The sequence below is a fragment of the Macaca nemestrina genome, chromosome 20, assembly GCF_043159975.1.
Source record: "Macaca nemestrina isolate mMacNem1 chromosome 20, mMacNem.hap1, whole genome shotgun sequence".
In the NCBI taxonomy this organism is placed as follows: Eukaryota; Metazoa; Chordata; class Mammalia; order Primates; family Cercopithecidae; genus Macaca; species Macaca nemestrina.
Genome location: NC_092144.1, coordinates 45,052,061 through 45,066,024, shown reverse-complemented (window position 1 = coordinate 45,066,024; position 13,964 = coordinate 45,052,061). Strand labels below are relative to the sequence as shown.

Here is a 13,964-nt window from a genome sequence, read left to right as displayed (position 1 = left end):
GGGAGGACTGAGAGCCTCGGGGGTGGAGGAAGTGTCCACCCCGCTGGACGGCGGACGCAGGACCACCAGGGGCCGCTACAGGACAAGGGGCGTGGGCGAGGGTGTGCACAGACTAAACTTGGCTTTCTAGTCCTGAAGGGAGAGCACAGGAAACTCTTTATTATGGTGATGAGATCGACAATCCCCCCCCCACTACTGTTAACCTTCGCTTCTGCACACTTCAGTGTCCTCACCCTGTAGGGCTCGCTGGCCTGGGCTTCTGCGACCCGCGATCGTCCAGGAGAGGGCACTCGGTGCCCTTTCTGGGGCGGAATTTGCTAGGCCGCCGTAGCAGCGGTGCCAGGTCAGAAGCCTAGCCGGCCCGCTTTTCGTTCTTTAATTGGACTCTTGACTAAGACGCTACCGACACCCCGTCAGGTGGTGGAGGAAGAAGGACAACAGAGAGAGGTCGAGGGCCGAGACGGCCTCGAGGAGGAGTAGAGGAAGGTGGAGCGGATGGTCCATCCTGGCGGGAGTTGGCTGGGCGAGTGACCGCGCATGTGCGCCTGCATGGAGGCCACGCTGGGACAGCCGGCCCCGCACAGCGGGCAGCGGTACGGAGCGGCCCCGTGAGTCCGCAGATGCTTGGTCATGGCCGAGAAGTCCCGGGAGCGCTGAGGACAAAGGCTACAGGAGAAGGGCTTCTCTCCTAGAGCGGTCGGAAGGGGAGGAGGGTGAAGGAAGGAAGCGGGCGAAAGCTGGCCAAGTTAGGGGTGGATCGGGCCACGGGGTGAGGGGATTGCGCGGGAACCGGACACGCAGGTGGAGACGCAGGGGGAGACTCAGGAGCGGAGTTGGGAAGAAAGCTGACAGTTCACACAGGGCGGGGCGCCCATACCTGTGTGGACTCGGTAGTGCGTCTCCATTTGATGCTTGAGTGAAAACCTCTTTCCACAGACAGAGCACGCATAGGGCCGAGACCGAGCAGGAGGGGCCGGGGGAGGGTGCGGGCGAGGTGGGCAGCCTGCCTTGTCCTCATGACCCGCACAGGTTGCAAGTGCACCTGTGGGGACAGAGAAGGCAAAGGAGGGCAGGGCCAGGAATCCCAGCGTCAACTCACTGTACCATTCAGGCAGGAAATCAAGGGCTACAGTGGGGCTGAGGCACGAGTGCCCCGGCCCGACTCACCTGTGTGCCCCTGATGAGACTCTTCCATCTCCCCAGGGCTGAGCTGTGCGGGGCCCTTGGGGAGGGAACCTGGAGAGAACAGTGGGAGGTAGGGGCCCTGCTCAGGCTGGACTCCTGGAGCCCCACCCCAGAGAAGGCACCGTGTTACAGGTGTATGCAGGGCATCGAGGGGCTTACCTGGGGTGGGGCTGGAGGAGGCCAACTGGTTCTGACTCCAGAGCCCTTTGGGGGCATTAAGGGACAGTGGGATCCTGGGATAGGGTGGGGAAGAGTTACAGCCTTGACTAAACCTGAGAGCCTGCCCTCTTCCTGAAGAGGGGGCGTCCCAAGTCCTCTCCCCGGGGCTGGGCTTCGGCATGCCCTGTGGCGGCAGCTTCTTGTCTCATCCCCAGCTCAGGAACTGTGCAGTAGAGATGCAGTGCCTTTCCACCCAGCAGGGCTGCCCCTCCTGGGCCACACCCTCCCAGCCTGGAGGCCGGGAACTAGGCCCCTCCACTCACCTCTGGTCCCGCCAGACCTCCTGCCAGGCTCCAGTGGTGGGAGTGCTATGGTAGAAGGGAATACCATATCCGGGCGGCATCAGCAGGATGCTCCACAGGGCAGGCTGGCCCCCCACCAACCAAGGGGCCTCAGCCCACAAGGGCCCGGGGGTGACGCTGGTTTGCAGGGAGCCTGCTGGGGGAAGGGAGCCAGGGAGCTCGCGCAGACTTTCCTCAGAGCCCCCCGGATTCTCCCTCAACCACATGAGCACTCCATTCTTCCCATCTGCTCCCCTTTGGCCAACAGGGGCTTGGAGGCGTTTCTCCTTTGACCTGGTCTGTTCCCGCTGAGCCTCCTGTGTTGCTCCTGCCATCTCGGAGCTGCCTCTTGGTGCCGAGTGCTTGTGCAACATCTCCTGTTCTCTCCCACCAGTTCTAGAAACCTGCTCTGGTTTCTGCTTCTCTCCAGGGTCCCCCAGTTCTCTCTCAGGATTCCTTGAGGGTTTCTCTGGCTCCTCCTGATGTTTCTTCAGGACTGGATCTGGCTCTTTAGCCCTGTCCGCTCGAGCCCTCCAGCATGCCTCTTCCAGGGACTGCACTCCCAAGGCCCTGGCTGCCTCCTCAAGGGGCCTTAGCTCCCCAGGCTGCAGCTCTACACTCTCCCCATACACAAAATGCAGGAGCTGGGCAAAGGTAGAAGGGCTGATGCCTTCTCCCAGAGCCCACTGGCCCCTGCGGCCCAGCTGCTGGCTGACACCTGCTAGCACCAGGCTGTGGGCGGGGAACTGTTGGCTCCCTACGGTGATCAGAGTATCACATAGTGCTGGCCGGAGCCTGGCTGCTAGCTGTACCAGCCGATCAGAGCCATAGGGGCTGGGCAGTCTTATGGGGAGCAGGGACATTGTGCCTTGCTTGGGTACCAATCTCAGAGGCTCTAAGAGAAAGGCCACAGTGTGAGGTCCATGGTTGAAAGGGGAGGGAGGAACATCTCATCTCATTTCAAGCCTGTGGATGTGAGGGGAGAGAGTGTGAGTTGCTGGTCCTAGATCAGAGCCCTCTGTCCTGAGTGAGCAAATAAAGTAACCCAAGAGAGGATTGGAGCTTATCCAGAATCATAGCAGGTAGGCATGGTGGCGAGAGAATGGAAATCAGACCAAATTCAGGACTTAAAGAGCAAGGGCCAGTCAGTTAACAGAAATAGCTAGTAGTGGGTTTTAAGACAGGCATGTGGGAAGTCTTCCAGTTAGCAGCCTCTGACGTAAAAGATATCAGATACTGCCACTTCTGCTTCTCCAAGCCCCTGTGCAGGGAAACACCTCTGCACAAGCCAGGCTTTCTTCAGTACAGACGAGGATCACCACAAAACCCAGTCAACCCCGGCACTAAGGGATGGAGCATGACACAACTTCACGGGAGAGCTTAGAAAGCTGGTGGGTCCTCCCCCAAAAGCCCGTTGTGCCTGAAAGGCAGAGAGGGCAGCATGATAGGGATCCTGGCTGCAGGAACGCAGACGCTAAGGCATCCGGCAGTCATCACCGTGAAGCTGAAGCTTCTAGAACATGTCCTCAGGGAAGGAACCAGACATTCCCATCCAGAGAATGAGGAGAGCAGGTGCAGAAGCCACAGGAGTGGAGGCTCCTGACCCATTGATAGAGGTTTTGGAGAATGGACCCCTGAGGAGATGGGAGGAAGGGACATGGGGACTGGAGACAGGGAGGCTGTTTCCTCTCAAGATTCGGGTAAGGAGATGGTTTAATTTGTTTTTCATAAGGCAAAAAGTGAAGAATAGAAAGCACCCAACCAGGCAGGAGTTTCTCACACATCAGAACCACCACACTGGCTTTTAAAAAGAGAGCTGGGAACCCAGATACGAAAAGAACCAGAACCTCAGTGTCTTAGCACCCAGCAGGCAGAGTCCTAGGTGCAGGCTCCCTGTGAGCAAGGGCCCTTGGGGTGGGGAGGGCCACACTTGGACACCTCAGGGAGAGGGCTCCAGGTTGGCAGGGAGGGGACAGAAAGAGTTGTGATGGGAAGAAGGCCTCAGCTGGGGAGAGGCCATCACTCACCGCTTGTAGCTTCTTCCAGGACACCGCATGCTCTGAACTACTGTTGGGGCTCCTGGGGCCCCCCCTGGAGCTAGCCCCGCCCCTGACCTCACAGGCCTCCATTGGATGTCCCAAGTATCAGTCTTCCACAGTCCCCCCGAGAGGGTGTGGTTTTCTAACCCTGCCTCTGCCTTCTGCCTGCAGGAGAGACCATCCCTCTACCTCCAGAACACACACGTTCTGCCCCTAGCCTCCTGTCTCCTCACTTTGTGTGTGAACTCCTAGAGTCAAAGCAGTGTATCTGTGACAGCAAGGACCTTGGAATAATCAACCCTGCCTCTGAGTTTCATCTCTGCCATTTACTAGTTGAGTCATCTTGGGCAAGTCACTTCTCTGGGCCTCAGTAACCTCATTCATGAAATAGGGATAATATCTGCTTACCTCATTTGGAGGTGGGGGTGAAGATGAAATGACGTGACGAATATGAGCGTGGTTTGTAAGTACACAGTAGCATTCAGTGGTATGGTCGTTTCTTAGAGATGACGGCAGAGCTTACAGCTGCGGAAGTAAAAAGGACTGAAACATTTGGATCCCAAGAATAGACTAGAGGAGCCAGAAGCCAGCTTCCTCCCTCTCCCTGACTTGGTACTGGGAAACCTCATTTGCTGGCTGGGAATGACCTGGGGGCTGGATGTGTGAGTGACTCAGATCCTCCCATCAAGCTCTGAAAGGGGCAACCCCAGGAAGGACCTGTGGTGGTCTTCGAAGAGAAAAACCTCCTTTTCTTGGGCTGATGACAAATGACATTTCTCTGAAATCAGGACTTGGGTTTCTTTCACTTCCTGCCCAAGGGGTCAAGGTCCCCGGAGGTTTCCCCTCTTTTCACACTTTAGAACTCTTCAATCTGAGGAAGGGATGAAGTCTGAAAGGCTCAAGTTTCTTTTTCTGTTTCTTATTATTCTATTATCCCTGATCCTATAGCAAAATTTTCATTTATCCAATAAATATTGATGATATATTTATTTTGAGACGGGGTCTTGCTCTGTTGCCCAGTGGTACGATCACAGCTCACTGCAGCCTTAGCTTCCTGGGCTCATGTGATCCTCCCACCTCAGCTTCCTAAGAGCTGGGACTACGGGTTCGAACCTAGCTAATTTTTAATTTTTGGTAGAGACGGGGGTCTCACTATGTTATCCAGGCTGGTCTTGAACTCTTGGCTCAAATGATCCTCCGGCCTTGGCCTCCCAAAGTGCTGAGATTATAGGCATGAGCCACCGCACCCAGCTAATAAAGCATTTATGATATGTGCCTGGTGTATCATATACACAGTAAATTATTGGGAGATAAACAAGTCAGGTAGTCAGGTACTGGTAAGCTGCTCTGGTGACAAGGCACGGTCTGCTTCCCCATAGGCTTCTCTTTTCTTTTTTTTTTGAGACAGAGCCTGGCTCTGTCTCCCAGACTGGAGTGCAGTGGCGCAATTTCAGCTCACTGCAACCTCTGCCTCCCAGGTTCAAGCAATTCTCCTGCCTCAGCCTCCCGAGTAGCTGGGATTACAGGGGCCCGCCACCACGCCCAGCTAATTTTTGTATTTTTAGTAGAGACAGGGTTTCCGCCATGTTAGCCGGGCTGGTCTCAAATTCCTGATGTCAGGTGATCCACCCACCTCAGCCTCTCAAAGTGCTGGGATTGCACCCGGCATCCCATAGGCTTCTCTTAAGGGAGAAGGATCTAAGAGTCCTCGTCCCCTCCCAGACCCAAATATTGTGTCTCTAAGCTCCCGTTTCTCTCTTTGGCTCCAGGACCCCCAAATGTTCTGACTAGCCTCCCACTCTCTCTCTCCAGACCCACCACACCTTCCCTCCACATGGGTGCGGGCACATGTTAACCCTTCCTAGATCAGACAGGGTGTGTCAATGGGTGAGGCTGGTGGAGGGGCAACAGAGTGGGGAGAGGGGAAGATGAGTCAGAACGAAAGGGAAAATGCAAATGTGAGAGCTGTGTTCATCTGCTACTCTGAACGTTAAGTATTTTCCATTTCTGTGCTTTCTAATTCCTCACACCACCACACCCAGGGACGCATTAGACACCCATATAAAAGACACATAAAGCATCAATCCCTCTGATATGTGTGTATGCAGAGGGAAACACCCTTCCTCCAACACAGAAATACAGAGTCCCTCAATAGCCCCAGGGACAGAGGAAAGGTACAGGGGTCTGGACGATTACGTGGTCGTCTATCTAAGTATGGCCCCTTCGCTTTCCAGCCCCACATCATGTGCCTGTGACTCAGCTCCCCCGCTGGTTTGCTCATTAATGATCGAGAGAGTTGGAGACTGCTCAAAGGGCAGCATTCTGTGTAAGCCAAATGTAGTTGACAGGGAGCATCGGTGGGCTTTTGGGGAACCTAAAAGGGAGGAGGGGCAAGGGAACTCCCCTTTCAGTGAACAAAAGCCCCCAAGAATGGGGAACCCCATCTAAGGATATCCCCTTAGAGATCGCCTCCTAGAGTTATCTCCAGGGCCCTCTGCACTGCAACCCTTATGCTGATGACACCCTGAGCCCTTCTCTAGCCTTGACAGTGCAACCCAAGCCATCCTCCACTGAGCACAGATGGCAGAAGCAGAAGCAGACGGCACTTTGACTTGGAAGAGTAGGGACGCTGCTGGTGCTGTTTTGTTTTTGTTTTGAAACAGAGTCTTGTTCTGTCACCCAAGCTGGAGTGCAGTGGCGCCATCTCGGCTCGCTGCATCTTCTGCCTCTGGGTTCAAGCAATTCTTGTGCCTCCGCCTCCCAAGTAGCTGGGGTTACAGGCACGCACCATCACACCCAGCTAATTTTTGTATTTTTACTGGAGATGGGGTTTCACCATGTTGGCCAGGCTGGTCTCGAACTCCTAACCTCAGGTGGTCCACTGCTGGGATTACAGGCGTGAGCCACCGTGCCTGGTCTGTTGCTGTTCTTAAAAGGACTCCCCCTCCCTAGACTCAAAAGCCTTGCCCCTCTTCCTCTTCCTGGCTGACTCGGTAGTAATCATCTGCAGTTGTCTCTCTGGGAAGAGCAAGGAAACTACAGGTTATACGGACGCAAGCCTGTGTCCTGCCAGAGGGTAGAGTAAGTAGAGAGATTAGGTAGGGCATGGTTGGAAAGGGAGTATGTAAGGAAAGGAGATATGATATCTGCCTCTCAGTCGTTTTTAATACTTACATTACTTTTTTTTTTTTTTTTTTTTGAGACAGAGTTTCACTCTTGTTGCCCAGGCTGGAGTGCAGTGGTGCAATCTCGGCTTACTGCAACCTCTGCCTCCCGGGTTCAAGCAATTCTCCTGCCTCAGCCTCCCAAGTAGCTGGGATTACAGGTGCCTACCACCATGCCTGACTAATTTTTTGTATTTTTATTAGAGATGGTGTTTCACCATGTTGGCCAGGCTGGTCTCAAATTCCTGATGTCAGGTGATCCACCCACCTCAGCCTCCCAAAGTGCTGGGATTACAGGCATAAGCCTACATGCCTGGCCTGATACTCGTATTACCAAATAAAATTTGAAATCTTTTTTTTTTTTTTTTTTTTTTGAGACAGAGTCTTGCTCTATTGCCTGGGCTGGAGTGCAGTGGCACAATCTCGGCTCACTGCAACCTCCACCTCCTGGGTTCAAGTGGTTCTCCTGCCTCAGCCTTCCGAGTAGCTGGGATCACAGGCGTACATCACCACACCAGGCTAATTTTTTGTATTTTTAATAGAGATGGGTTTCACCGTGCTGGCCAGGCTGGTCTCGAACTCCTGATCTCATGAACTGCCCGCCTTGGCGTCCCAAAATGCTGGGATTACAGGTGTGAGGCACCACGCCTGGCCTGAAATCTGATATTTCTTATTCTTACTGATAGGCTTGACCAATGGGACACTAAGGGGAAAATGTGCAAGGGGCTCGGGGCACACCCTGGCTACAAAGTCAGAGCTTCCCAGAAATCCTTGTGTCATGAACTTCAGGCACAACCCAGCTTGATGTAACAAGGTCAACACAGCAACACAAATACCAATTCTCCTTAAATATTATAATTAAAATCAAACCATCAGAATAGACCAATGAGAGGGATGATCATTTGTTTTGTGAAAAAGTTTTCCTTCTATCTCACTTATTTTAAATATCAAGCCCTCTTCCCAAGCCAAGTTGAATAACATTCAATTTAGAAAAATTATGTGAACTCGCCACTTTCCCATGAACCCATCTCTTTCCACAAATGAAGGTGGTTAAATTCCCCACAGCATTTTATATAGATTAAGAATGATTATCCAAATCTTACATGAAGTTTAAGTATGTTCACTCTTTCACTAGGCGCAGTGGCTCACGCCTATAATCCCAACACTCTGGGAGGCCGAGGCAGGCGGGTCATCTGAAGTTGGGAGTTCAAGACCAGCCTGACCAACATGGAGAAACCCTGTCTCTACTAAAAATACAAAAAATTAGCTGGGCTTGGCGGCACATGCCTGTAATCCCAGCTACTCGGGAGGCTGAGGCAGGAGAATCGCTTCAACCTGGGAGGCGGAGGTTGCAGTGAGCCGAGATCGTGCCATTGCACTCCAGCCTGAGCAACAAGAATGAAACTCTGTCTCAAAAAAAAAAAAAAAAAAAAAAAAAAAGTTCAGTCTTTCTTTCTAATTAAGGACATCCAAGACTTCCAGAAAAGAGACACCACAAGGAGTGAATTAGTTCCCTTTTTCCCTTAAATTTGTGCTCTATATGTCCCAAGAAGCAGATATAGTCATACCCAGGTGAGCTGAATCTAGGTCATAGAGACCCCTTCATAGCACACCCTTTGTAGATTAACTGGGAAAAGAACTAGACTAGAAGTCAGAAAACAGGTTTCACTACATCCATTCACAGTGAATGGCCCTTCTCTTCAGCGCTCATATAGAGCTAACTCTTCCAAGACCCTCAGTTTCCTCACAGGGGCTGTTTCAAGACCAGTACAGAATACTAGTGTTGACTTAAACCTGGGCAAAGGGTCCCACTTGGACCTCCTCTGGCTGTATCCCTTCGCATAGGCTGAGTCAAAAGGCATCTAGAAAGTGCCTACTGGGAACTGTGAGCTCCCACCTCACTTCTGGACCGTGCTCTCAGAACTCAGCACCCGGGATTTCCTGGACCAAATGACTCTGAGGCCCCCTACACAGGACTCAACCCCAGCCTGTATTCATGAGAATGGACTCTGACTGATGTACGCACATGCTAGACCCTGATTTTGTGTAAGGGATTTGTAGACTGAGCTGGGATGTGCAGGCTAGAATGTGAGACACCTTGAAGTATGGGCCAACACCAGGCGTGGGAAGAAAAGAGGGAGTCTCTGTCATCTCGCCCGGGCCCCATAAATAATATAGGAGCCCGCTTTATTCCAATAGTTCTAAATCTCTTAGGGAGTCACCATCAGGTTGAGAGTGTCAGCCATGGGACCAACTCTTCTTTTAAGACAGAGTCTCCTTCTGTCGCCCAGGCTGGAGTGCAGTGGCCGGATCTCAGCTCACTGCAAGCTCCTCCTCTCGGGTTCACGCCATTCTCCTGCCTCAGCCTCCCGAGTAGCTGGGACTACAGGCACCTGCCACTTCGCCCGGCTAGTTTTTTTTTGTATTTTTTAGTAGAGACGGGGTTTCACCGTGTTAGCCAGGATGATCTCGATCTCCTGACCTCGTGATCCGCCCGTCTCGGCCTCCCAAAGTGCTGGGATTACAGGCTTGAGCCACCGCGCCCGGCCCCAACTCCTCTTTTTTTAAGACAGAGTCTCCTTCTGTCGCCCAGGCTGGAGTGCAGTGGCACGATCTTGGCTCAGTGCAACCCCTGCCTCCCAGGTTCAAGCGATTCTCCTGCCTCAGCCTCCCGAGTAGCTGGGATTACAGGCACGCACCACGACGCCCGGCTAATTTTTGTATTTTTAGTAGAGATGAGGTTTTACCATGTTGGCCAGGCTGGTCTCAAACTTCTGACCTCAAGTGATCCACCTGCCTTGGCCTCCCAGAGTGCAGGGATTACAGGCGTGAGCCACCCAGCCTGGGACCAACTGCTGACATTAGAAAATGGTAGACACAGGCTGGGAGCGGTGGCTCACGCCTGTAATCCCAGCACTTTGAGAGGCCTAGGTGGGCGGATCACAAGGTTAGGAGATCGAGACCATCCTGGCCAACACGGTGAAACGACGTCTCTACTAAAAATACAAAAATTAGCTGGGCGTGGTGGCACGTGCCTGTAATTCCAGCTACTTGGAAGGCTGAGGCAGGAGAATTGCTTAAACCTGGGAGGTGGAGGTTGCGGTGAGCCGAGATTATTCCACTGCACTCCAGCCTGGTAACAAGAGCAAGACTCCGTCTCAAAAAAAAAAAAAAAAAACAAAAAAACAAAAACAAAAAGGAAAAGAAAATAGTAGACACTCATACCACTTTGCATACGAATGCATGACAAGACATTGACAGATTACTCTGAGCCTCATGGCTGGACAGGTTAACTATCCTCTTGCTTATTCTTTGCCCTCCCCTCCTCATAATATACATGCATACCATTAATTGTTCTTTTTTTTTTTTTTTTTTTTTTTTTTTTTTTAGACAGTCTTGGTCTGTCACCCAGCCTGGAGTGCAGTGGTGCAATCATGGCTCACTGCAGTCTCGAAATCCTGGGCTCAAGTCATTCCCCCATCTCAGCCTCCTCAGTAGCTGGGATTACAGGCATGTGCCACCATGCTTGGCGGCTGTCTCCTGAGCTGGGTTTAACTGTACACTTCACGTGCCAGCACCCCCAACCGCCACTGCACCATAGAGGGAATGGCCAATTGAGCTGCCCCAATATTAACTGATTTGGGGGTTAGACTTCCTTGAAGTCCACTCATAAACCAGTCCTTGCACCCTCACCCCTGGTTAAAGAACTCTGGGTGTACTGAAGGTACTCCGAAAGCATAAATACCACTGAAGAGCTGAATGAAACTAGGTATCAACACCCTGTGCCATGAGTATAAAAAGATCATCAATAAAGACAGCCTGGGTGGTTTCCTTTTATTTTATGTTATTTACTTATTTATTTATTTATTTATTTATTTTTATTTTATTTATTTTTTTTTTTGGAGATGGAGTCTTGCTCTGTCGCCCAGGCTGGAGTGCAGTGGCCAGATCTCAGCTCACTGCAAGCTCCGCCTCCCGGGTTCACGCCATTCTCCTGCCTCAGCCTCCCAAGTAGCTGGGACTACAGACGCCCGCCACCTCACCCGGCTAGTTTTTTGTATTTTTTAGTAGAGACGGGGTTTCACCGTGTTAGCCAGGATGGTCTCGATCTCCTGACCTCGTGATCCGCCCGTCTCGGCCTCCCAAAGTGCTGGGATTACAGGCTTGTGCCACCGCGCCCGGCCTACTTATTTATTTTTGAGACAGAGTTTTGCCCTTGTTGCCCAGGCTGGAGTGCAGTGACATGATCTCGGCTCACTGCAACCTCTGCCTTGTGGGCTCAAGTGATTCTCCTGTCTCAGGCTCCCAAGTAGCTGGGATTATAGGCATCCACCATGCCTGGCTAATTTTTTGCATTTTTAGTAGAGATGGGGTTTCACCATGTTGGCCAAGCTGGTCTTGAACTCCTGACCTCAGGTGATCCACCTGCTTTGGCCTCCCAAAGTGCTAGGATTACAGGCGTGAGCCACCACGCTCTGCCCCAACCTGGGTGATTTTCTAAAGAGTAGAGTATCTCACACACCTCTTCCTGTGCTCCACTATGACGTCATCCTCCCCATGCACCTGTCCCACACCTACAGCCTGATATCTTCATCTTCCGGGAATGATCAGAACAGGCATGGGAAAGAGTGGAACAGGGAGACTGAAAAGCTCCAGACATGACCCAATCCCAGTTCTTTTTTTTTTAATTAATTTTTTTTTTTTTTTTTTTTTTTTTGAGACAGAGTCTTGCTTGCGGCCCAGGCTGGAGTGCAGTGGCGCAATCTCGGCTCACTGCACGCTCCGCCTCCCGGGCTCACGCCATTCTCCTGCCTCAGCCTCCCAAGTAGCTGGGACTACAGGCGCCCACCACCTCGCCCGGCTAGTTTTTTGTAGTTTTTAGTAGAGACGGGGTTCCACCGTGTTAGCCAGGATGGTCTCGATCTCCTGACCTCGTGATCCGCCCGTCTCGGCCTCCCAAAGTGCTGGGATTACAGGCTTGAGCCACCACACCCGGCTTTTTTTTTTTTTTTTTTTTGAGACAGAGTGTTGCTCTGTTGCCCTGGCAGGAGTGCAATGGCATGATCTCGGCTCACTGCAACCTCTGCCTCCCGGGTTCAAGTGATTCTCCTGCCTCAGACTCCTGAGTAGCTGGGATTACAGGTGCCTGCCACACGCCCGGCTAATTTTTGTATTTTCAGTAGAGACAGGGTTTCACCATCTTGGTCAGGCTGGTCTCGAGCTCCTGACCTGGAGATCCGCCCACCTCAGCCTCCCAAAGTGCTGGGATTACAGGTGTGAGCCACCACGCCCGGCCACCCAATCCCAGTTCTGTACAGAGCCACCACAGGGTAATAATACTTCATCCAGGGCAAACAGCTTGGCTGAGATTCAGAACCCTTCTCCCTAGAATCTCCAGAGGATTACTGGCCTAACCTCTTGGCCACATCATCCAACCTGGACCCCATACTGGGAAATCTCCCAAGAACATCTCAACCTGGAGTCCAGAACATTCACTCCCAGCCCAGGCTGGCTCCAAAGACCCCAGAAGACCTTCAAGTGAACACTAGTTTCATCTCTTGGCCAGTGACTTTCTACGTAACTTTTTTTTTCCTTTCTTTTTTTTTTTTTTTTTCTTGAGACAGGGTCTCATTCTGTCGCCCAGGCTGGAGTGCAATGGCACAATCTCGGCTCACTGCAACCTTCACCTCCCGGGTTCAAGCTGTGCTCCTGCCTCAGCTTTCTGAGTAACTGGAATTACAGACATGTGCCCCCATGCCCAGGTAATTTTTTTTGGAAACCTCGTAGAGACAGAGTTTCTCCATGTTGGCCAGGCTGGTCTCAAACTCCTGACCTCAAATGATCCACCTGCCTCAGCCTCCCAAAGTGCTGGGATTACAGGCATGAGCCACCGTGCCCAGCCCCTACATAACCTTTGGAGATCCTCAGGCCTCTCCTTTCAGTCACCAGATTCAGGCTCAGTCCAGAGACCCCTCGTAACCTCTCATTGTCCAGAGGCCATACCTCATGGTCAATGACCCTGTGCAGAGCTAAGGGCCTGCAACTTCCCCACAACATCCTTCGCACTCAGGCTGGCCTCAGGGGCCGTGGACCAACCCAGAGGGCAAGCTGGCTTGGCCTCTGCCAAACCTAGGCCTAAAGGTGGCCAGGAGGCTGCATTTCCAGCCTCTCAAAGACAGAGGAAAGCCCTAAGGGCTAAAGCCCTCAACCCGCACTTCCCAATCATCAACGGGGCCAGTCAAACTCCCACACCCCAGCTTTGCCTGGGCCAGGCCCAAGCCCAAGAAAGTGAAGAAAAACTATGGCACTCACCGGCCCAGACCCTGTTCCTCCTTCCCTTTCAGCCTCACATACACTCAGGATGGCTCAAGGCCGAGTGACCGTTAAAAGTGGGGAGTGGAGCGAGGCCAGGGACGCAAGGCTCCCGCACGTGGTCACCCCCAGATCCTGAGGCGGACGCTGATTGGCTGCAGCGCGGGTCGCACTCCCCCGCTCAGGCCAGCTGAGCACGCTGGGCAGCATGGGAGGCACCTAGGACAGCGCCACTCCCGCGCGTCTGTCTCTGACCTGCAGCTGATTGGCTGTGAAGAGGCAGGGCCTTGAGTCTCATTGGTCCGTAGGCTTCAGGCCTCTTAGGCTGAGATTTCATTGATTTCCAGCCGGGCTCCAGCGTTGATTGGCTGTGGAGTCTGCCCTTTCCCACTCTCTCCATGAAGAGACTGGACCCTGATTCTCCCTTACCTGAACAGCCCTGGAGGCTCCCTCAGCAAGTGCTCCAGAGTACCACTGTCCTTTTTTTTTTTTTTTTTTAATTATTTCATTTTTATTTTATGAACAGGGTCTCCCTCCGTTGCCCGTGCTGGAGTGCAATGGTGCAATCATAGTTCACTGCAGCCTGGAACTCCTGGGCTCAAGCAATCCTCCCGCCTGGGCCTCCCAAAATTCTGGGACTACAGCCGTGAGACACCGTGCCTGACCTGCCTTTCTTGCTTCTATTTTGCCTCCCTAAGTAGCTCCTATTTGCAAACCCTGTCACCTTTCTCTCAACCCTTTACCATCTGGGAAGTGTGTAGGGG

At 52.5% G+C, this 13,964-nt stretch overlaps 1 protein-coding gene across 10 annotated transcripts; it reads right to left on the bottom strand.

Annotated features, from left to right (window-relative positions):
* Positions 1–133: 133 nt before the first annotated feature.
* On the bottom strand, positions 134–13,351 carry LOC105495509 (zinc finger and BTB domain containing 32). 10 transcript variants are annotated; one of them, XM_071086357.1, is made up of 8 exons: positions 13,201–13,351; positions 4,133–4,249; positions 1,980–2,651; positions 1,668–1,712; positions 1,345–1,418; positions 1,168–1,236; positions 878–1,042; positions 134–688 (listed from the first exon to the last, which is right to left on the bottom strand). In XM_071086357.1, exons 3-8 carry the CDS (start codon positions 2,546–2,548, stop codon positions 414–416), a joined length of 1,197 nt encoding a protein of 398 aa, XP_070942458.1. In that variant the 5' UTR covers positions 2,549–2,651; positions 4,133–4,249; positions 13,201–13,351; the 3' UTR covers positions 134–413. The 10 variants fall into 10 exon arrangements, with proteins under 10 accessions (XP_070942458.1, XP_011763462.2, XP_024652958.1 ...); XM_011765160.3 differs by having other exon boundaries at positions 1,668–2,651; XM_024797190.2 differs by lacking the exon at positions 1,980–2,651 and having other exon boundaries at positions 1,168–1,264; positions 1,668–1,842; positions 13,201–13,350.
* Positions 13,352–13,964: the final 613 nt, after the last annotated feature.